The sequence below is a fragment of the Ischnura elegans genome, chromosome 5, assembly GCF_921293095.1.
Source record: "Ischnura elegans chromosome 5, ioIscEleg1.1, whole genome shotgun sequence".
Classification (NCBI taxonomy): Eukaryota; Metazoa; Arthropoda; class Insecta; order Odonata; family Coenagrionidae; genus Ischnura; species Ischnura elegans.
In genome coordinates, this window is record NC_060250.1 from 27,847,364 (window position 1) to 27,872,763 (window position 25,400).

The window sequence follows — 25,400 nt, forward strand, 5'->3', positions numbered from 1 at the left end:
TATTGTGTTTATCGTCTTCGCTTTCGTCTCCGCAAAGTGATCAATGCACTCGGTATTTATATGATTCATCTGTACCTTTCTCTGTGCTCCAACCCATTCTGCAGTGTTAATATTAAGGTTTTATGCTTGAGGAGCTGTAATCTGTCAGTGTATTAGTGTTTTCATGTCACCCGGTAGGTAATGGTTATCTCGACAAGTGGTTCCTATACGTTCGCGTTCTCTCCTTTCGGAAGGTCTTGTGACGAGTGCTTACAATATGATGTATTACTTTCTGACGGTTTTTACGAAGGAATTGGCGCGGTAGCATTGGTTCAGCTTATGATAGCCAGCTCATTTTGAGTTTTAATGAAGCCTCCCTGACTCAGGCTAAGCAAGTGCTCATCTTCATTTTTCCGACTTTGAGGTTGTCGTATAAAGGTATTATGGCCGCATGTCGTTTTCTTAATTTATTGTTATTCAAACTGTTGTAGAAATGCTGAGATTCTATGTAATCAGTTGTCATTGTTTGTCTTTATGCCAGTCATTTTTGTAGTTATGTTGCATTTAAAAATCTGGCTTGCTCGTAAAGAACTCAAGGCTAATATCGAGACTGGCTTTGTGGAAATTTTGAAGTTCTCTTGCTCAAGTGATAACAATCACCTGTTTTTGCTCTCAACTTCCCATGATTTACTTCATGCCAAACTAAACGAAGACAGTGACGAAGTTACCTTTTCCATGTTGTACCATAATGTTTTAGATTTTGACTGCTCTTTCTTAAATTTGTATCTAATATCAACCAATGGTCGTTTATTTAAAAGTGAATACGATGACGTGAAATGTTACTCAGAATTGGAATGTATAGGTGGTGATGACGTTACGTTAAGAGCTATATCTTCTTATAGGTCTTCTGATAAAGATTCACTGTGCTTACTCGATTCTTCGGGTAACCTTTGGTTGAGAGAAAATGGGAAATTGAGTTTGATAGAATTCATCAAAGATGGTGATGTTTCAAATGTATGCCAAATTAAGAATAATAATGAGAGTGATATGATTATAACCAGTGGTAGTGACTTTTGTGCGATGCTTCTAGGGATGTCTAGAGTTCCTTTTGAGCCCGATAACTCGGCTTGTCTTTTTAGAATATCTTCTCCTCGTAAAGGAACTCTATGCTTGCACTCAGAGTCTTGTCCTTGTGATAAACCCATGAACGCTCTATGTGATGAACACACTGGTGATTGTAAAAGTGACCATTCAAGTAATACGATAGATAGAGAGATAATGGAAGACAAGGTATCAGCTAAGGATTTTGGGCAACAAGAAGTTTCAGAGAAGTTGGGATTCCACTCTACTGTGACAGGCAAATCAGCTGTTCATGTTGGGCAAATGCTACTTGATACAGAAGTATGGACATATGGCCACAATCGTCGTGGACAGCTCGGTGTCGGCGACCAGGTTCCCCGAAAAAATGGCGCAGTTTGTATTAGGCAGCTCAGACACAGAGGTGTGAAGCGCTTGGTCTCCGGAAATGGTCATGCCATGGCTTTGGCCATCGACGGTCGAGCGTGGGCCTGGGGTGATGACTCCTCGGGGCAGCTTGGCAGTAAACTCCTTGGAGGTCGTGTTGATGGTGGTGCCTGTGAATGCCGCTCATCACCCAAGGCTGTTGGTTGGCCACCTCCTGCTTGGAAAGCGACTCTACGTGATGTAGCCACTGGAGACCACCACAGCATCCTGCTCAGTGACTGTGGAGCAATGATTGCCCTTGGGAAGTGCGTGTAAGTTGGTCTGTGAGTGATGCAGGGCCACCCAGAGGGGCTGGATGGATGGAAGGGAAGTGTTACTCTTGGTCCCAGACCCCAATTTTAAAGTGCTCTGGAGACGTACCCATAACATTTCTTAGTTATTGTGTTTATTGAACTACAAAACTTGGAATGGAATTTTTTTGTATGGAACATTCAGGGATATTACCTAAACACCTGAAAATTTTTACTTTATCAAGAGACCCAGAAATTAATTATACTGCCTGCCTTACATACTGTAGGGTACCCTAAAACAATAATGTTCATCTTTATTTTTGAAAATATTTTTATTGTTTTCTTATTAGTATTACATCAATTCATTTTGAATTTTATTATGGTAACCATGGAGGTACCCACAATCAAAACTAGGGAGGGGAGGGGGAAACTAGCTGTGGTCGTTCAAGTTGTAACTTTTTTGCACAGAAAACAGGTTAATGAAACCAAAATTTTAACGAAATTATGGCAGCAATTTACTAGTTTTTATAATTATTTGCTTGAAAAAATATTGATTTTTTTTTTGAGTTCCATGTCTTATACTAATATCATTTTTCTTCAAAAGGAAAATTTGTTCATAACTTTTGTTTTGAATTAAATTTATTTTTGCTTCTAGGGGGGCAGCAGGCCTTCCCCCCTGCCCCCTGCTGGGTACATCCATGATGGTAACTAAGAGCTTTATTTAAGCTGACAATGAATATAAATTTTGGGTTTAAAGTCAATGTTTCTTCCCCTCTGCCCTGGAGAGAAGCATTGACCAGAGAGGAAGAAACATTGACTTTTAAGCCACAAGACATGGATTAAACCATAAGTTTTATTCATTGACAACATATGGATCGCAAAAGTTTAACTACTTCATTATTTAAGCTCTAGATTTTTTGTCAATCATGATGAATATCATGGTGAATATGCACTTAAGACTTTGAGTAAAAACCATTTAGAAGCAAATTTACACCTGAACAACTTGTCTAAATGTCATGGAATTCAAAGTAGTATCAAGAGTGGGATACACTGTGTGAACGATCTTAGAAGTGGCAGTGTGGTGAGGAAAAGAGAGCATTACCCCAACCCCTATGTATATCTAAAAAGCCCTATAATATTGCATGAGAATATGGTTTGAGGAAAAGTATTGAATTGCATGAAGAGCTCTCGGGATTGCCATCGGGTCTGGAACTGCTTTATAACAGTGAAGTGGTCCCAACCAGGTGGCGATCCCGAGAACTCTTCATGCAGTCTATTTGCCAACAAAGCACCAAATCTCTCTTCAAGTATTGAATCAAGCATATATTTGCTATGTAAAAATTCTGAATTATAGAATTGTGGGAGTGCTACTTTGGGAGGTTATGGGAGAAATCATTTTTTTCCAAAGATTTTGGAAGAATTCAAATATCAGGGTTCCCACTCAACCGTGAAAAGCTTAAAAACCATGAATAAGCCGTGAATTTCGTCTACCGTGAAAAAACCTGGAAACAGCTGTGAATTTCGTCATTCAACCTTAAAAATCTCTCAAACTTGATTTTAGAACTACGATTGAAAGAGCAATAGAAAAATTGAAATTTCGATCATGTTTCAAGGCTGAGTCACGTGCAGATACTGTCCACGCATTTACCTGCACACCTGTATTCGAAAGCGCAACTATTAATTGGTCCGTGTGCCATGACAGCACATTGACCTTAAGCCTGCGATTGGAAGATGTTAACCCTGGCAAAAAATCAGGCACTTCTTCACTTCCCTGCCACCCTGCTCTTTCCATTTTCCCACTTACACCCTTTAGCTGGGCATGAATTTTGCTAACGATAGGTGACGTCATAAAAGATAGCACTGTCATTGCTGCGTTTCCATTCAAGGCATCTGTTGCGTTTGTTACATTTGTAGTTAACCTGCGGCCGATGATTGTTACGTGATCAATATTTCGGCCCAAAATGCCTAATCTACAAACCGTGAATTTGATGACTTTAGACCGTGAAAACCTGGAAAAAACCGTGAATTTTATAATGTAGTTAGAGTGGGAACCCTGAATATGGAAATTCAGTGTTTGGAAGAATATACTAAGCACTAGCATTTGTGGAATTGATTAAGACTTAAAGGTATCATTGGCCTCAAAAATTTAGGTGGTCTGGTTTGTTTGCATTCAATACTGACTTTCCTTTGACAATATTCATTTTATATGTTTGTGAAGCTGCTATTATTATACATTACTGCTGCTGTGTATCAGTCACTAGTTGCATCAAAGCCTTTTTATTGTAAAATCCATATTTAACCCAATTTGTGCAAAAGGTTTCAGCGTATAATTTGTAAATCTAAGTACATAATTACTAAACCAGGATGGGAGACCAATTTGGTGATTTATATTATGTTAAGCAATGGAAAAATATGATTTTACTACTCTACCATCCAAGTTTGAATTCGATTTATTTTTTAGGAGTAATTCTACTTTGATGACTGCTCCACCTTTGGATGTCTCCAGCAAGATTGATGATAATGAGGAGCCCATCCAGGTTTTTGCATCTGGAAGTTTTAGTGCTTGTGTTTACTCTTCCATTAGTCTGAGAAGATCTTTCCCCAAGCTTCATGCATCAACTAAGACATGGAAGGAGCTGCTATCACGGTGTCTTCTGTTACATACTGAACTCTTCCCTCTTGTTCCAAGCTCTCCTCTGAACAAGGGTGGTGGTACTTCAGGAAGCAGTCATTCCTTTTCTCAAGATGAGTTTGACTTGGCTATGCAGGCAGTCATGGAGGGGAATCGAAGAATCCTTGCTTTGATCACCCTGACGGTAGAGTCACTAAACCAATATGTGCAGTGTATTCAACTTGGAGGAGAATCTATAGTCGATCCAGAGCATATTCCTCCCATCAGCCATTGCAAAGAATTTGTCAAGGTTTACAGGTCATACTTAGAGGCAGTGTGCAATCTCATGGCTGTCGAGGGATTCAGTGACCTGGGTCACTACTCAGTGGCTGGTATCCAGCGAGTCAAGTCCCTCTTCCCTGGCGAGAGTGACCAGAGGATCGTTGCTGCTGCCCTCTTTGCCCCCGTCAGCCACTGGCGGATGTACGTTGATCTTGTTGAGATGCTTTCTCACCTCCCTCTTGAGCAGCAAGCTAGTCCATCATCTCCTTCCTCACAACTGCCAAAGGTTTCGCTCAGTGTCCCTGAGTTAACTACCATATCATCACCCAGTGGGGTTACCCCTCTGCACGTATCCCAGTCAGAGACTGTTTCCTTGTGCTCTGCTGCAGATGCCAGAGGGGTTGTGGGGGGTACTTCAACGTCATCTTCCTCTCAGAGAAGCATCACTTGTGGGGAGGAGGATGAGATTGCATCGGCATTAAAGGCTTGGCGCTCAGTTTCCAAAGGGAGGGAGTGGGAGCAGGCACGGTTGCGGGCGGAGTCGACACGAGGATTTTGGGAAGACTCGGGAAGAGGAGGATTGGTGCTGAGCAAGTGGAAACCTCTGTCCGGGGCGGGACGTAGTGGTGGTGCAGAGCTGTGTTGGAGACCTTGCCAGCCTACCCAGCGCGTCATCCGGGAGTCCTGGGTGTGGGGTGGGCGCTCTCGTGGTGGTGGTAGTTCCCCCATGTTGCACCCTCCGTCCCTGTGGGTGGGACGCCCGGGGACTCTGTTCACAAGTGCAGCCTCTGCATCATCCTCCCCATCCCCGTCAACGCCTTCACTGGTCCTCATGAATGATGCGTTCTTGCAGGTGGCACCGAATGGGGTGACCACATCCCATGCCCTGTCCACCCTCTGGGTCCAACCATTGAGGGATGACTCTTGGGAGCAGGACCAAATCCCACAGGTGCGTCCTTTTTGGAAGCCTTCTTGTCATATCCCTGACAAAAATCCTGTGTCAATGAAAGACTTTGGCTAGGTTTACAAGATGATTGCAGGAGGGGCATTTATTGCAATACTCTTGAAAACTTCATGAAGGTGCCTGTTTAAGTTTTTGTAGGACCGTTGAAAATCATGTCACAAGCTTTCCTGGAAAACCTCTGGGATCTTGAAGTCTTTTATAAATTGACTGTTGAAAATCTCTTCATAGCATTTACAATTTCTAACCAACAGCTTTTGATAGGACACAAAAAAAATCCTCTGGAAAGTCTCTTTAAAATCAGTACCTCATCACTGAGGTATTCAAGACCCTACTTAAAATTCTGTCAAAATGGACTCTTACAAAACTTCTTCTTAGCATTTGAGAATGCATGCACTTTTAGGTTACCCAAAGTACTTGAATGAAATTCTTTAAGGTTTCTCACTGGCTCCCAAAATTTCTTCAAAAATCAAATAATTGTTTCGGCAAAGCAATTATGTAATACCTATTATGTACATACCACCGAAATTTGAAAGCCTTATGATTAAGCCATCATTATAATATATTCCTTTATCATTGAATATCACAAGTACCATATTCCTCCGAATATAGTCCCCCTCTGAATACAGTCCCCCCCTTAATTTTTAGGCTTGAGTTTCGGGAAAAATTTAAAAAATGGGTTTGAATATAGTACCCCCATTAACTTTTATCATGGGCATTTTTGGAAAAAAAGGGGGATTATATTCAGACATACATATACGGTACTTGATTATTGTGCTAGTTGATTATTCCAGTTGCCCATCCTTGTTAGTACATAGTTGTCAATTTTTTGGCTAATCCCTTGATAAACTTTCTACAGAATGCCTTGAAGATGACAATGCCTGAGGATTCGTTGACGGTGGTGGCATCGACGGCTGAGGAGAGAGTGGCCTGGCTCAAAGCTTTTAACCTGGCCATCTCAAACTGTCTCAGGAAGGAGTGTCCAGCCATTGTGAGTGCACCCCTTGAATCCCCTCCAGCCTCAAGAAATGCATCGCACCACTTCCAGAAACATCCTCTGTACAAAAATGCCATTTATACAGGTGAGTGAAGAAATATCAATTTGTATTTGTTGAAATTGAGGTGAATTAGAGCACTTCATGTCTGGTATCAAAATGAAATATTTTCTTCGGATTGCATATGAATTCTGTCTTGTTTCTGAAGTGTCATACGTTTCACAGGCTTGTTATTCTATCACTTTATCATTAGCTTCCCTGTAATCGTCATCACTTACAGAATTCCTTTCTTTTCTGCTTCCATTTTATTCAATATCAAAAATGATTGTCCGCTAGACAGATGAGACATTCTGTTGTACATATTATAATACAATTAGATGCTTAATTTACTGCATTATTGGCAGCATCTAATTCCTGACATCATGATCTGACACCACTTCTCATCTCGGCAGTTCCCCACCTACTGAGAATGGAAATTTTCAACCCAGTTTTGAGATTTGCTTTAAGGCTCTCGATTTAGACCCACTTATCAGTGTCCAAGATGTTTGAAATCTGCTGTAGCTCTAACTTCTTCTTTTCAGTTTCTTTCTTGTAGTTCATACATCTTTTATTCTTACCAATAAGTTCAAAGTATATTCTATCTTTGATGGATGGCATCATTTTCCTTACGCATATTGCAAGGAATGGAAAATATAGATTAATGGCATTAATTTGCTCACAGGTGGCTGGCTCTTGGGAGCTCCTCACGGGAAGGGCTCGCTGGAATGGCCTGATGGTCATAGCATTGAGGGTGTCTTCAAGGATGGAATGGTCAGTGGTCATGCAAAGCATGTGAAACCATCGGTTGGGATGTATGAAGGACAGTGGAAAGGTGGACAGTATCATGGCTATGGGGTCATGAGGTGAGACATCTTCATATTCTCATCCAATTTTAATAATTTTTTTGCCCTTCAATTTTCCTTCTCATCTCATTTTTTATCAGGGGAAAGTTTTTTCCATGGATTCTTCAATAGTTTGGTATCAGTGATATCAATCTCTGCAGTAATTTATCGACATTATCAAACCCCAATTTAGTCATGAATTAATTCTCAGCCTTTGTCAATTGGAGAAGGTAAACGATTGGGTATTGTCATTGTTCCTCAGCCGCAGGTGTTGATGCATTTGATGTCTGAAGTTGGATGGATCGTACGGTTGATTGTACGAGGGTTGTTTTTAAAGTAAGGGCCGTTTTTTTTTTAAAAAGATACAATTTTTTTTGTAAAAAAACTTTTATTTTCTGATTCTATACACTTTTACCTATTTTTCTACATAGTTGCCTTGTTTATTTAAACGCTTGTCATACTGTACAGCTAAGTTTTTAAAACCCTCTTCAAAGAATTCGACCGCCTGCTCTGACAGCCAAGAGTTCACGGCCGCTTTCACTTCATTGTCATCATTGAAGCGCTGCCCGCCAAGATGGTGTTTAAGGTACCGGAAAAGATGGAAATCGCTAGGAGCGAGGTTGGGGCTGTATGGTGCATGGTCCAAAACTTCCCAGCCAAAGGAATCAATCAAGTCCCGAGTCTTTCCAGAGGTGTGAGGCCTAGCGTTATCGTGGAGGAGAAAAACTCCTTTTGTCAGCATGCCGCGCCTTTTGTTTTGAATTGCTCTTAGGAGCTTCTTTAGAGTTGCACAGTAGGCATCTGAATTAATGGTCGTTCCTCGTGGCATAAAGTCCACTAGCAAAACACCGCGCCAGTCCCAGAACACAGTTGCCATAATCTTGCGCTTTGACAGCATCTATTTGGCTTTGACCTTGATGGGTGAGGTTGTGTGTCGCCATTCCATCGATTCTTGCTTGCTTTCGGGAGTGATATGGGATACCCATGTTTCATCTCCGGTAACGATTTAACTCAACATGTCATCCCCTTCTTCATGGTAACGAGTCAAAAAGTCCAATGAAGTGGCAAATCTCTTCCCTTTGTGGTCCTCTGTTAGGAGTCTGGGTACCCTCCGAGAACACAATTTCTTAAAGTTTAGGTTTTCAGACACAATTTTGTACAAAACCGATCTTGAAACTTGGGGAAATTCCAAAGAAAGAGTGGATATTGTGAACCTTCTGTCCTCACGAATCTTTGTTTCGACTGCAGCCACCAAATCATCAGTGATCACAGAGGGCCGGCCTTAGCGTTCTTCGTCATGGACGTTTTCACGGCCATTTTTGAAACTCTCTAACCCATTTGCGCACTTTACCTTCACTCATTGCATTTAAGCCATAAACTTCTGTTAACTGACGATGAATGTCTGCAGCTGATAGGTTTCTCGCAGTTAAAAAAAACGTATCACTGACCGTATCTCACACGCGGCAGGCGATTCGATAATCTTAAACATTTTAAAGGAGTACAGCGATGCATACACGTCAGCTACTGAGCTGCAACGGGCACCAGTGTGTCCGCAAAGGATGCTGGTAAGTGGCGCAGCAGCTTGTTGCGGCATCCACGCGGACTACAGGACTATATGCGCCAACGGCCCTTACTTAAAAAACAACCCTCTTATATTTCTGCCCTTCCCAAGCATCCTCATATATTGTTTAGATGGAAGTATCCCAATGTTTTTCTTGCAGTAGACTCTCGTTATTACGTAGTTCACGGGACCGAAAAACCAGAGGTTCGTAATAACGAAGTTCGTATGAACGAAGTTCGTATGAATGTTTCTTTTAGGAATCAGCAAAAGAAAAAAAAACATGCTTTCATTTTCCTTCAGCTTGCAACGTTACCGGAGCTGAAAAAAATTGCTGTCTGTGGGTAGGAAGAATGGGCGAAACGCTGTACAGTTCCTGACTTCACACCGGATTAAATGATACTTTGATCAGATTATGCCCAAAGTGTGAAGGTCCTCTAAGCCACGTCATGTCGCATCGGCAAACTCCAAAGGACACTTACTGTTGGATCATTTGCCAATGTCATTAGTAGCAAAAATATGTATTTCTAATTTAAATGCTTTCCAATAATTTATCAATTCATGAGAAGCTCCAGGGCCACCATGTGTACATGCATGGCTTTCGTTGTCTTACTATCACCATAACAATTATGTATAACAAGGTCTCTTTATTCCCAGTTTAAGTATATCTTGTCCTAGGTTCATCTTATCCTGGGATAATTTTATCTCATGAGTGTGACCCCAACGGCAAATATGTTGGTATTTCGTGATAAGAGCTTGCACTATGTGGTAGAAATTGTATTTAATGATTCTTCTAGTTGTGCTGCTCTGTAAAATCTGCAGGTGCAGCAATAAATTCAATAAAATATTTAATTCTTTAGATTGTTCTTTTAGCTACAGATATTGATAATAAAAATTTATGGTACAAATAAAAGAATTACACATCATAATTAGTGAAGCCTGAAGTTATTAGTACGTACGTTATATGTAAAATAATTATTTTGAGGGATTTAAAGAACATAAAATATAAATATGCAATTCTCCTCTTCTTTAAGAACGGGTCTTTCCATTTTTCCTTGGGTAGTGGTTCACTCCTTTATGTAGTTAAGGTATTATTTTGGGTGGACTAGAGATCTCAGTGCAAGGATTTTGTGGCAACTTAAATATTTTTTCTTTCATGTGCGCTTACATTTATTGTTACTCTTACATGTTGACCTTAATGTTTAATTTTGACTCTGTTATCTTTTTATATATCAGGTATGCAAATGGTGCAGTGTATGAAGGGGAGTGGAGGAATGGTGTTCCTGAGGGTCATGGGGTCCGTAAGGAGGGGCATTTCCTATCTTCAGTGGCATCTGTGTATGTTGGTGACTGGGTAGCTGGATGTAAACATGGCTATGGAGTGATGGATGATATCCTTGCGGGTAGGTGTAATGCTGAATAGTGGTAAAGGGAACTTTCCTCATAATGGCAATGGTACTTTATGCTTATTGGACTGTAAATAAACAAGGTATAATTGGCTCGTCTTGATAAAAGACTTCCTTGATCAAAATTGCTGTTTGAAAATAATTTAGTTAATGGCAGTCATTGAATGAGAAATATGCACAGAATAGCTTTACTTATTTTTTGTTTGACTTACCATTCATTGGATTTTTATATTCTGCCCCTTCTGTCTTATCGGAAGAGGTGTCTTGAGTGGTTTGTGTGTGCTTTGCTTCTGTGGTGGTTGCTTGATACGTTTTTCTTAGTGTGTGCTCTCAACTATGGAGGCCTATTTTGGGAGGATCAATGAGGATAAGCATCAATCATGTATGAATCCAAAGGTGAGGAAGATTTAAGGAACCTCATGGGTGATGCTTTCAATTTGGTTCGGTAGCACTCTTTATTGGTATTTCTACTTTATGAAATATGGTTGAGGTTTCTTCTATGTTTTTTTTCCTTGAAGCTTACCATTTGGTTTTGGCTCCCAATTGATATTCATGTGTATCATTCAAATGCTATATTCTTGTTGTTGCATCTTGTGTGCATTGCCTTCATCATCAGATTCAATAATTGTATATTTCTGAAGTTTAGGAAAAATCACTATTCATTCGGTTTTTTTTTTGTGGTGGGATTAGATCTTCCCTCTAAAAGCTAACCCTCCAAGTCCTCCTTTTCCATTTGCAGGGCAAAAGTACCTCGGGATGTGGGAGAAGGATGAGAGGAGTGGAAATGGATTGATAGTCTCTCTAGATGGCATTTACCATGAGGGAACTTTTGCCAAAGGATCCATCACAGTGAGTGTTTGGCCTCTTCTTTCAAAGTTCTGATCTTTGTGTGGGTTATATGTGGAAATGGATGTTAATTCATCCCTTTTCGTGTGCATAACATGCTGAAATCTTAGACCTCTCTTTGCATCTACCCTTTTTTTTACTCAATTTGAGTAACGCTGAATGATGAAAATGAATGACGACGAGCAAGAGCAAGCCACCTACGAAAATATCTGTGGTTTTAGGTGCTTGCATCCAAAAGTCTCGCATCCGTGGCATGTTGAGTAATGGGATGATAGTGCATTACTTGTCTTCACAAGAGCTTATGTTTGTTGTTTGCAAGTTTCATGTGTGCTATGAATGTTCTGTATGCTCATGGCTTTGTTTCCTGCTACGGTGGCCACTCGCTCAACCTTGTGTGAAGTGACTTTTGGTTCTTTGTCTGGAAAATAGTTTCTGCTATTGTGCAGTGATTTGCTGCACCTTACCAATCCTGGACAGTCCTAGATCTGGTATCACATCACGTAGCCAGCCATGTGATCACAGATTTGGGATCACGACTCTTAGCTACGGATGCCTAGTTTTTGGAAATGTGCGCAAATAATTGCTTTGCTATATTTCATTTGCCAAATTAAGAATAAATATGCAATTTAAGGCAAACTCAATATTTTTCCTCTGTGAAATACATAGCCCTGATGCAAAAGAAAAGCTTTTGGTAAAAGTGAATATGGGAATTGATGGGCTGCATCCTTAACCTTCGGTTATAATGAGTGCCTGATATAGCAAGCAATTTTCTGGGGATTATGTGCTCCATTGTTTGTTCTTGGCAAATATGTTTTCTTCCTAGTTGTACCCAATCCACCTGGCTCCTATCCATTTCATTGCAAATCGTGTTCGTCCTTTTTCTTGCAATGTATTCTACCCTGTTTAATAGCTACAATCATTTTTGTTTACCAGTTTAATTGATCCAGGATTCATTTCCTAATAAACATATTGATAAAATTTGAACAGCTTGGGTAAATTCATTAAATTTAAAATATAAGCTTCTTAAACATTTTATAAACTGAAGTTGAATATTTTCTAATGTAATGACTAACATTTACATGCCTTGAGTAGTTAGACATTTGTAATAAAATCATTAATGTAAATTGAGGTGATTCTTAAGTTCACTCTTAAAAAACATTTTTTTATTAATGCATTTGACATAAGCTATAGTAATATGAATTTGCTATTGAGTGCTTTTGCTCATACATATTTCATTACACATTTGCTCATCATATTTGAATGATTTTCTGATAAGTTAGGGACAATATTGGATAACTGGCATATGGCCTCATTTTATGGGGCAGTTCCTGCCACAGTGGAAAAATTTTTAAATTGCAAAAGCAGGCCATAAGGACTCTCTTCAACCTATCTTATAGAGAGTCCTGTAGACCTTATTTTAGTAAGGCCAGTATAATGCCCCTACCCTCCTTGTATATTTTTGAACTCATTCTGTTTGTTAAAAATAACATGAATTTATATGAGTTAAACTGCAACATTCACCAGCATCATACCAGGTCAAACCTAGATATTCACATCAAAACTAGATCTACCACACTAAATACTGAGGGTCCATACCACAAAGGAGCAAAACTCCACAATTCACTCCCACAAAATATAAAAAAAATCAACAATTTTTTTAAATTCAAAACTGAGCTAAAAAAATTTTTAATACAAAAACCTTTATATTCTACTGATGAATTTTATGCTGTATGTAAAGAAAAACTTAAATGAGTTATGTTGTATGTAAGGAAAAACTTAAATGTAAATTAATGTATTAAATATTGTCCTGATGTATCTTTAATTGTCATGTGCATACACACTGTGTTCTATTGCCATTGTTTGTTTGTGTTTTATCCTTTATGTAATGTAACTTGACGAAGCTATGCAATTGTATTGCCTTCAGCGAATAAATTATTATTATTATTATTATTATTGTAGGGTGTAACAGTTGGACAACATAATGTTGAACTGGGCAGTGTAGAATGATGACACCCTGTAGTGGTTACATATCTAAAGGAAAATCTGTGGACCATCTGTGGATATTGGGTGGTCTTCTCTATCTTTAGTAACATTAACTTTGATTTTGCTAGTGGTAGCTGGCATTACCTTAGTGATGTCACAAGAGTTCTTCCATCCTCTTCTTTCATCTTATATCTCTACCCTGGAGACATTGCCAGTCTCATCATTGCAGGGATTCTTCTATCAATTTTATCGCCTCGACTCAGACTCCAATTGAGTTAGAATATAGAAAAGTCTCATACTTGTAGACCCGGCTCAAAGGGTGTAACAGCACAAAGTTTTAATGCTTTATTCATCTGTTGAGGTTGTATATTAAAGAAGTTTGGCCACATTTTATGCCACATTGGATGGGCCTGAAAGGGGAATGGTTAATCGTACTTGTTGGAATGAGCAAATATTGTCCTTTTTTGTTGTGTCATTCATTACATTTCTGTCATGTCTTTTGTTTGGTTCTTTGATTTGAGTGTTGGCTGGTGGTGGTTTCTGTTTTTCATTTGTTTTGTTTTTGTGTCCAACCAAGTGTTTATAGGAGCACATCGATGCCTCCACTGCACAAACGCTCAACAATCGCCCACCAAATCAAATCCACTCATCTAGTAGCCCAACAATACGAATCCTCTCAGCTGGCAGTAGCTTGAGCATAAACACTCACCTCCAATTCTCCAAGCTTCGGAGGTGAGCGTATGTGCTTCGGCTACTGCCAGCTGATCAGATTTATACTGTTGGGCTACTGGATGCGCGGATTTGATTCGGTGGGCGATTGCTGAGCATTTGTGCAGTAGAGGAATGGACATTTTTCTTGGCCGATCATTGACAAAATACCTATCGCTATGAGTTGAGTGGGAGCAATAAAAGTTTTTTTTGCAACTAGAGTTCCCATTTTTTATAGCACTCTTCTCTCTCTCTGTCCCCAAATTTTTGTCAATTGTGCTTTCCCTCCTCGCAGGGCCATGGTGTGATGGTCCTTGAGGAGGGTACTCACTATGAGGGCGAGCTTCGTGGCATTGGTGTGTTTGGTGGGCGTGGGTGCTTGACGATTGCACCGGGGGGGCACCGCCTCGAGGGCGTGCTCTCGGGCTCTTGGGATAGCGGAGTGAGGGTGAGTGGCGGCACATTCCACTTCCAGAGGGCACCAACCTCACCGTCTGGGGAGCGACCCCAGCCCATTTCCCAAACCTCCAGCTGGACCTCATCCCGCTCATCATTCTCATCAATCCCTAGGTGAGATGTCTATTGCAGCGTTTCGATCTAACATTCTGTTGCGTAATTTCAAATTTTCTTCTTCTCTGTGTCCAGCTATAGGCACTATTGCTTGTTTTGGTCGCCTCAAGGTAGTTTAATTCTTCAGAAACTTCTCATCATGGAGATGGCCTTTTCACTTTTCTCTGTTTTGGTTGCAACACTCTAAACAGGGAATCTTATGACGACATCCAGGTGTACCATATGAAGGGGCTTGTATTCCATTGCCAGCCTCGGTATTTTGACTGGAAGACATGAGTAGGCAGTGAAACCTCTATTTTGCCCACCCCTATTTTAATTATTGTCTTCAATTTTGCACCAATATTGTTATGTGGACACAATACATCATATGAACAATTTTCCTCTATTTTCCCCTTAATTCTGCACTTTTTATAGGCATCTCTTTGAGGGTTTAAAATGGAGGTTTTACTGGAACATATTATTTTCACTTTTCTTTGTTGTGTGTTGCCATCTCAATTCTCTGAATGCACATTTAGTCTTTTCGTATATATATTTTATTGTATTGTGCGAAGTAATTACTCTATAACAGCTTAGAAGAGGTAGTGAATATAAATTATATGTTGCTTAAGGACCAACTTTGTTATAAGCAGGGCTTCTTTCAGTATACCTTCATTAAAAGTAGGATTTTTCTATGGTGTGAGGGCCACTTTTAACAAGGAACGGCTTTCACTTTGTTAATAGTGGGTCTTTGTTGTGAGTGGGTTTATTATCAGTTGGCTCCACTGTGTTAAGGAAGTAATGCTTCACACATCATTATTCTTAGATTCTATTGATGTTATTACTTCACTATTATTTTAAATAATTGACACGTGTTGTAGCAGTGTTGAATTAATCATGGCCATTTGGTTACATATGTACCTATATTTATTCATCAATGTCTGTGATTTTGTTTACTAGGTTTACCATTGTATTTTGGGAATAATTGTTAAACTGGTTATTATTTTGAATGGTATAAGAATAAATCTTGATTTCTATTTTCAGATGAATTGAAAGTGTAAGAGAGGGAGGCTATATTTTTGATGAATAATTGTATGTATTTAGCTTAATACAAATTTAGACTGTACATTTCTTCTTTCCCCTGTAGTTCCTTTGGAAAACTGTGTGTTCCCCCATCGAAGAAGTGGAAGTCCTTGTTCCAACTCTGTCGGGAGGAGCTGGGGCTCACAGCAGAGGAAGACGAGGAGGACTATGTGGTGATAGGGGATGTGAAGGCAGGAGGGGGGGCATTGGGCGAGGAGGCGTGGCGCAGAGTGTGGGAGAATGTTGCTGTGGCAATAACGCGATCTCAACTGCGACTCAAGCAGAAGCTGCAGCAACGAGGGAAGGAGGACGTTCAGGATGAGGAGGCTGCGTGCGAGACTGGGAATAGCTCTGTGCGAACTGGCCGCAGTGACACTGATGATGACCTCGTCACTATTCCCCGTTTTGGTCGCAATTATCTGGACAGGAAATCTTATGAAGATATTCAAGTGTACCTTATGAAGGTGAGTAACTGATGGTACAAATGTATGACTGTGGAATTATTGGAGTTAACTGTCAGCCTACTTCCATATGCTTTGGAGGGGTTGGTAGATAACCATAATTGCACATTGTAAGTTACACTAAACTTTGATTAGCTTTGATATTTTGTGTTGCAAATGAAAATAAGTAAAAACATATAGTAAATGCCAATGAAAAATGAGTAAATTCTATCATAAATAAATTTGTATGTCCCATCGTTGTAGATTAGTGTAAATATCACCATGAATATTGAAAACTTTCGCAATGCGATGCTGTATGTGTGTGAGTATCAAGAATTAACTTTACATATTTGAATGTATTCATATACTAAAGGAGACATCAATGCAGAGGGGTTAATATTTGTGAGTTACGAGATTATTGATTTTTTAAGCCATCAATTTTATTACTCCATTTCAAAATACATATTCTGTTTTTTTCCAACGTACTTTTCATTCTAACTTAATGTGTTGTAAATTATAATGCATCTATGTATTCTAACCCTCACTACCCATAACTGATGTCATTTTTAATGATGTTCAATTGAGGAACCTGAATCACTGGAATTGAGGTGCAGTGGAATCTTATCTTATAACTGTGACGTTTTTACAATTTTTGTTGAAGCCGGAACAGTAGAAAACCGTCTGTAGCAAAACCGTTAGGATCAAATGATCCAAGGCACCGGGAGTGAACTACTCCCACACCGGGCGTGGGACACGGCCGTAACTCGTCCGGTCTCCTGAACAGCGTATGCCACCAGCAGCACTCCGGTTCCACTTATGATGGCAATCATGCACATCAGCACTTCCCCTAATCTCGCTCCCTTGGTTGTCGTGTCAATCATGCCTTGCGAAGCACACCTTTTTTGGGTTAATATACTCCTCGGGAGGGGAAATATCACTTGTGGAAAGGGGTTTGCGGGGAGAGAGGATGATTTCACTCAGGCTGGGGATAAGTGGGTCCCTAAGCCCTTGTTGACTGGGGCCATCACACCAGCCACCACACGCTTGACTCACACATACGCAAGCATACACACAACATCGCATGACACCATACTCTATTACGTGACCATTCCCTGCTCGAGACATCACAATATTTATACTTTTTTACAGGCAACAGAGAGTAAGCACCATCCATTAGGTTGCCTAGTGTCCTCGCTGGCATCAGCATTCAATGCCACTTATGGAGGAGTGCGAGTTCACCCCTTGTTGCTTCCTCATGCTGTCTCTGAGTTAACCTCCATCACAGCACGCCTGTATGCGGTCTGTCGATTGCTGTTCCCTGCCTTGCCTCCTCTCAACCAAGGGGTCATCCTCGATCTACCATCGCCCAATCTCTTAAGGTGAGTGAGGTTGGTCCCTAATTGCAAGAGAGTGCCTCTCTTCAAAATGGAGACGGAGATAATTATCCTGAAATCAACATGAATATGTTTAATTGAACCTAGAAAATCCTTATGTCATGGTAGATACCTTATAATTGGCTTGTAAATTAGGGAAATGGAACATGAAAATTGGTATGAACCCTGTAAAAGATTGCTGAAGTGTTGAAGAACTTTTGGCCTTGACCAGGGTTTAATGGATTACCATTCATAGCTCAGTCATGAGCTCTTAGTCTTACCTGCAAATGGCATACAGATTTGTCTCTGTGAATGAAGAAAGCTCTTAGCATCAGGGCATGGTGACCCCACCGTCATTAAATATACCATTGAACAAGGGTTAAATTGTAGTGCTTGAGTTGGTGAATTCATGGACTGATAATTATTATTTTGTGAAGCTGCATTATAGTTGATAGGCTTGTGATGTGAAGGTCTAATTGGAGGAGTAGGAAGGCTCAAAATTGTTTCATCCCATCTTACAATGAAGATCTTGGTGAATGTTGTTTCTTCTAAATCACAAAGTTCTTTGGTTAAAAAGGGTTACCTTTTTTATTTATTTTACTCATGAAGCTATCAAATCATGTGGAGTGAAACTTTTGGCAGTGGTGTTTCCAGAGAGGGGCTGGGGTATCCAATTTGCACCAGATGAAATGGTAATTTTATTTTGGACCCCCGCTACTGCTAGAAGGTTACCCCCAGACCTCCACCTAGGTTCACAGATCCCCCTATGCTGGATTCGACACTGATTTCTTGTAAGGTACCTGTGCAGTATTCTCTTGTTGGAAGATATAGTATCCTTAAAATTATTAAAATTTGAAAATTTATATAATGATCTGCCTCAGGAAATCTTCAAAAATATTTTTTTAAACATTTTTTTAACATTTTCATTCACTGCAAGTGGTTCATTTTATTTCTGGGGACATGTACTCAGTCAATTGTAGATGTGTTAATTGAGCTTTTTAAATGCATTGCTTGTGATGTTTTTCTTCTCCAGGGGAGAGAAAGTAGAGAGAGAGGAGTTGGCAGCTGCAGCAGAGGAGGACAATGTTGGATCGATAGAAGCCAGTGATGAAGAGGAGGGCAATGAAGAGGAAATGGTGGTGACCTCTTCGGGTCTTCTCCATCCCATCCTGATGCCTCGAGTGCACTCCTCGCTGTTTGTTCTCTACGCTCTACACAACAAGGCGGAGGACGATGCGTATTGGCAGCGACTGCTCAAGTGGAACAAGCATGACGACCTCTCCCTCCTGGCCTTCCTCGAGGTCCACCGGTGAGTGCCCTTAGGTCTCTCTATCTCTCTCATTGTCCTATACTGACGTAAATATTGTATTCTTCATCAAAGAAGCTTCTCTCTCTTCCTTGAGACATTTTCAGGAAGAGAAATTGCACAACCCCAATACAGAAAAAGAGCCTGTTCAGCATGGGTTGTAAATCACTACTTAAACTTAGTTTACAATTGGCAAGAACTTCTATGATTAGACATGTTTTGAGTTCCAGTTCCACGAGGCAGTTTACAATGGCCATCAATGGAAATAATTCTTGGCAGTTACTGGTCACCTTCTCTAGGCCTTTAGCCAGAAGTTAATCTGGAAGCTGGGGCAGGGTTCATGCACAGCTTAAAAACCTGGAAATGTTAGTAAATTGTTATGTTTCCTGCATATGTGCTTTAAAACTACCTAGCTTCTATACTTTTTTGCAATTAATAAAAGTATGAAACATTTTGAAAACTCTTTTTTCATGAAAATATTTTGATTTGTATGACATAATAGAATCTATATGACAGCAGTGTAAAGCAAAGTTGACAGCTTTACATGTCAAAATTTGTAGATTTTTTCATTATTAGTGTTATCCTCTATATTTGTGCCTTTATTTTTGAGTGCATATTATTTTATACATGTCATCAAGTGTATGGATTATTTAAAGTGGCCAATGGAATTAAGTGCCCACGATTCCTTAAGCTTTGCCATTGATTAGGATTAGTGGATGTGACCCATCTGATTTGACACCATCTTCTATTGCTGCAGGAAATTCTGGGCGTGTGGATCGGAGCTCTCTTCAGTTCCCCCTGTGCACGAACAGTCTCCGCAGCATGGGCACTCCTTTGTAGAGGCTGTGGAAACACTGCAGCAGTTGAAGACAACATTTTGTCCGATTGAAAAACTTCAAGTCATCCGCAAAACCTTTGAGAAAATGGCATGGGTGAGTTTTCCCTATGTATATACATCCAAAGTAGAGGATTGTGCTCTGACAGGATAAGACTATGGTAAGATGGGGTATAAAATTGCTCTTCATTTCACAATTTGCTGGGCTCTTCTAACTGTAATGCGGTTTACATAGCCATGAATCAAAAGGTTTCTAAAATCTGAAGTGCTTCTGGCACATATATGCTACGAGAGACTGATGTATTTTTTCAAATAATACTTGGAAAGCTTGAAAGGAAACTCCTATAAATTTAAAGCTTTCTAATTAGTAACTGATAGAAAGCCCAGTACATTATATTTATTAAGCATTTCAGTGGACTCTCTTTAATACTTACAAAGATATTATGAATTTTTCAATGTTTGAAATTGCAAACCTGACAAGGGAAGTCTCTCAAGTGTCACTCCCCAGATCTCCTTTAAATTTTTCTAACTGGCAGGAAATTTATACCCATAAGGTGTAATTTTTGTTTCAGCTGCCAATGCTCAATACTTTTGGAGATATTAGTGAGGGGAAGTAACAGGAAAACGCCCAAAGTTCTCATAGCACGAAAATACACCATCAGGGCTCTTTGCCCTATGTAGCAAGTGAGTGTAAGGGTCTATTGTTACTCTGCGGGTTGCATACATTTAGGTGTTTTTTTTTTCCTGTTACTTTCTGTCGCTAATGTCTCCAAAAGTATTGAGCATTGGCAATTGAAACAAAAACTACACCTCATGGGTGTACATTATCATATTAAACATGTATATATGTATATTAAATATTTATTATCATTTCCTATCAGCTAGCAAAATTTGAATGAGAAATTACGAAGCATTGCACCATAGAATTACTGTATTTTTCGGGCAAACAATGAATTTTTTGCTAAAGCAGTTAGGCTTGATTGAGGACAGTCTAAGGAATTAGTGGACATTGAAGGGCACTGAAAGTGTCAGACAGCGAATCATTCAACAGAGATAAAATGGATGCTTACTTTTTTCATGAGTTAGAGAAAGGATGAGTGTATTTTTGTTCCCAGAATGACTCATGCTGATGAGCCTCTTTCTGTGAAGGAAATATCAATTTAAGCAGCTAATTCTTGTGGGCGAGGGGTCTTCCACTAAAACCAATTTAGGTTGTAAATTCTTTTAAGTCTAATGGTGCATTGCAGCGTAGTGCATTTGTCATCGTTGTTTTGGTGTGGACTTCTCAGCTAGCAGAATATTCTTTAGGTACCACTAAAATAAGGAGGCATTACTACTGTCTGTGGAATGGAGCAACTATCCTTTAGATACAAATGTGCTAATAATGAGCATTTGGACTGAAAATAATGTAGTGGTTGATTTTCCCTTCGCAAATTGGAATGCTTTTTATGGTCTATGAGTACTAATTGCCAAGCATATCAATGAGTTTTAAATTATTCAGAATTTGTGATTGTAATCCAATTGATGGTACAATATGTGACATTGAAATCATTTAAAAGTATGAAGTGTTTGATGAATTTTATATAAAAAGTACAATATTTTTTCAATTTTTCAGAAAAGAAATGTTAATATGAAATTACAAGCTTCTGAGTTATAGGCATAGTCAACTTTGTAATGAGTCTACTGTACTTTTGTCGTTGTGATTAATTGAAGCAGCTTACAGAATCTAATTGTGGTGATGCCATGTGCATCTTTTCTTTTAATGTCTACATAATTGGTGTGTCTTTTCCAAGAGGTACATGCCATTCCTAGGAATTGGGAATTCTCTGTTAGAGAGGCACACAAATCAATGAGGATTTTGGAGTATGAATATTTAGGTTTTACTGTGTACTATTTAGCATTTGGTGTGCTAATAATTTGATAAGTTTTCCAACAAAACCTGGTTTTTAAAATCCAGTGCGAAAAATCTACAGAGGAAAAATCATTCGCCTTGACCGGGATCCCGGTTAAGGCGAATGATTTTTCCTCTTTGGATTTTTCGCACTATTTGTGCATTGCTGGTGACTCTGTAAAAGTTATCATCGTGGCTAGTCCCGGTATACCTAAATTTTAAAATCCAATATCTTTTTAAATCATGAACTCATGCTGAATGGTTAGTAAACAGTATTTATAGGTGATAATGTGTTTTTGAAAGGCTCTGCAATACACGTATGCTTTCTCTTGAGCCTTTTATTTAAATAGCCTTGGAAAATGTAACCTTTTCATCTTATGCCTTCTAACAGTCTATCCAGGTAAAGCTTGGAGCTGATTTCCAGCAGCTGGGTATGGATGACCTTTTTCCACTCTTCAACTTTATTGTGGTCAAGGCTCAAATCCTCCAGCTTGGCTCTGAGATACATTTTGTCGAGGACTTTATGGATTCACACTTGAAGCATGGGGAGCTGGGTATGATGTTCACCACACTCAAGGTTTGTTATTTTTTTAACTACGCTAGTTATCCAAAAATTTGTTTCTATAGCCCGTTTCAAAATGTAAGCGACTCCAGTTTGGAACCTTGTATCTTAGTAAAAAAAACTGCTCAAAGAATAAAATGTGTTAATGGAAAGCTTATTTTGCTCTATACTTGACAGTTGAAATAAAATAATGCTTTAAATTTATTGGTTGCTTTCATGATATATCTTTTATATCATGATATTATTAACTGCACCAAAGCAATTTTTTTCTATTTTAATGGGGCAGGGAGAAACTTTTCCTTTTCACCTTCAAGTTTACCCCACATTTATGCACTTGTAATTTTAACATTTTGTTATCATTAAGATAAATAATTGTGTCAAGGGGTATTTAAAACATTCACTACGGAACCTATTAATTGTAGTTTGGTGAGCAGTGAAGTTCTGTTTTTGTTAATTATATTTATGCCAATTGGTGTCAGCCAAAGTGAATGTGGTATGTTTATAAAACAATAATATGAAATTCAAAGTAAAGTTTCTCTATCAGGAAAGTAAATCCAGTATTTTTCATGATATGTAGTTTGTCATCATGCACAAGTGAGACTGTTAGAGGTACTTTCTGCCTGTCTTTTTTATTTACAATTGCAGCTTGATTAAGGGAAATATATCATGTCACATAGGATATGAGTCCTAAGACAAGGTTTGGGCTTTTGGAAGGGAATGTGTATCAATAATTGATTATGCATGACAGGTTAATAGCAGGTGATATGTGTGTCTGTTGATGAGGAGGAAGAGGCATGTTATGTATACAGATGGACTGTCTCTATTAAAAGTTTTTTGTTTACAATCAGGGTTTTGCTTAATGCTTCCATATATGAAGAATATCCAGAAATTGAAATTCATGGAAAAAATTCTGGAATTGTTGTGAGCAGATAAAGACTGATATAGATGGTGTGATTGAATATCATAAATGTAGATTTAGTTGAATAGTATTTTAGTCGACTTTTCTTTTATTTAAATTGTGACTTTTAGTCCTGTTTGCGGAATCACAAAAAATACTGATTTACCCTTTATTGCCTTACAATGGTCAACTCATCTCTTTTTTACTTATTTTGGTGACTGTTTGTGGTGAGTGCCACTCTGTTTCATTAATACAGGTATTTTTATTAAATCTTCACTTTTATTTTTATGATTCTAGGAAAATACAGTTTTTTTTTCGAATAGACACCCGCTCCCCAAATTTTAATAATGCAATTTTCACAATTAAATCCTCTTACTACCCTCTGCATCCCTTATCACTTTTAGGTGTGTTTTTACTTCACCTGGCATTTTAAAAATTCATAGCACTTAAATCTGTTGTATTAAAAATTACTGGAAATATGTATGTTATTGTTAGACCAATTTCTTTTTACAGGCATGCTACTATCAAATCCTGCAAGAGAAAGTGGGGTAAATCTGCAATGATCGTCCATTCCAGTGTTTTATTGATGTATACGTATTTTAATGCAATTCAGGTACAAGGTCATGAAAAACTTAAGACTGTGATTGATACAAAGAATATCATGTGAATTAAAATTTATTTTTATCTACCACGTATTGTTTCCCGTAAGTTATATTACCTCAAGAGTATTTTTCTGTGATAATGTCATTATTAGAAAATGTAAATACTGTGTAAATAATAAATACTATCTCTGTTATGTTCTTCTGCACTCATTTTTGTGTGATTTTCAATTTAGAGTTACATCAATCTTCCAAATATAGACCTCAAGTTTTATCTCTCATTACTCTGGATGGTTGAAGTAGGGAATGAAGTCAAGTTCAATATTGTTATTGCACAGTCATGATATGTACCATAAAGTATTGATATGAAATGAAAAATATATCGAACATGGCAAAAAGTAAATTACTGCCGCTGAAACATCAAAGCAATTATGTATGATGCTTGAATCTGCTAGTTTTCGTGCATACATGTAATATTTTCTTTTTTTTGTCTCGCAGTTCATGAGTAGTGTTAGAGTACACAGCTGATTTAAATGGCTAGATTTCACGTTTGAAATTCGTGACTTGGCAGTGAGAACTTAGTCATTGTTACTCAAAATATCGTTTTGACTCAGTGGTTGGTCTCCTCCCCAGATAGCACAAAGTAAGAGATTTATCCGTTTCTCATGGTTTTATTCTGGAAAAAATTGATAAACATCTTCTCGTAAGCTAAGGGACTTATGTAAGGCAAGGGTAAGATTTTAGGGAAGAATAGCTAAGGAATACCCTCAAATATCCTCAGGCAACGTAAATCGCTTCTGTTAGAGCATCAGAGGCGGCTGAACAGTGTACTACACATGCTACTCTGCTCATCCAGATATGAATTTAAAGCCTACCGGTGTAATTCAGTGAGTCTTTATAAAAGATTAACAACTGATAACAGTGCGAAAGATCCACAGAGAAAAAAATCATCCGCCTTGACCGGGATTCGAACCCGGATCCCCCAATTTCCGGTCGAGTGCTTAAGCCAGTTAAGCTACCGAGGCATCATTCTTCCCTGTGGATATTTGTGGACACTACCGGACAAGGTGTTGCTGGACTACTGAGCATATGATGCCACAAGCAGTCCAAATCGTGCACACAGCGACTCAGCCGGAGAGCAGGCCCAGACATAGAACACAAAGAGGTGTTCGCTCTTGACTAGTTTAAAGTATACCGGGACTAGCCACGGTGATAACTTGGCGTTTCTTTCGCACGATTGTGCATTGCGGGTGACTCCTGTAAAAGTTGGGCAAGGCGTTTAATGTCTTCGATTGGCATGTTCCCATGTTTTAATTCCAAATACCACTCTTCCAGTTCAGTTCTTTAAAAGGCGTGTTCTTTATAAGGCGTGTTCTTTACAAGCTGTACACACACAAAAGATTAACCGTGTCCGACTAAATTTTACAGAGCAGTGAACAAATTTTCAACGCTGCACAGTGTTCTCGAATATCAGCCATATCAAAAATCGAAGAGACCATAAAACTCTTCGAATGTAAACTACCTATCACAGGGGCATGCTACAACTGCCTGAAACCATGCCTTTTCGCATGCTGACTCAAAAATGATGAAATAACACCCAGTTAGAGGGAGAAGCCCAAAAGAGCATAAGAGTTACGAGCACAGTGATTTCCGTCCTGTTATTTTTGGGCCCCCCTCGTATGTTTACAGAGGATATATGATGGAAACGAGAGGGAAGAATTAATTGGTAAACACAAAAATTGTACTACATATTTGTATGCATGTTGATATTAATCCTTTCACTTTTATGTCCAACAACCTGAATGAAGATATGTACTTGATATTTCCATGATTAGATTCTTGTTAACGGTGGAGTCGTACATTCCTTCCAACACCTCCGTACCTGCAGATGGAGGTAGGTGGA

At 39.0% G+C, this 25,400-nt stretch overlaps 1 protein-coding gene across 1 annotated transcript; it reads left to right on the plus strand.

Moving 5' to 3' along the window:
- The first annotated feature begins 14 nt into the window (after nt 1-14).
- On the plus strand, nt 15-23,710 carry LOC124158630. Its single transcript, XM_046533819.1, has 13 exons — nt 15-1,754; nt 4,195-5,575; nt 6,447-6,669; nt 7,304-7,484; nt 10,258-10,424; nt 11,167-11,276; nt 14,260-14,534; nt 15,658-16,057; nt 17,183-17,412; nt 18,440-18,715; nt 19,470-19,644; nt 21,830-22,015; nt 23,412-23,710. The coding sequence occupies exons 1-13, from the start codon at nt 514-516 to the stop codon at nt 23,448-23,450; spliced, it is 4,884 nt and encodes a 1,627-aa protein (XP_046389775.1). The 5' UTR covers nt 15-513; the 3' UTR covers nt 23,451-23,710.
- Nucleotides 23,711-25,400: the final 1,690 nt, after the last annotated feature.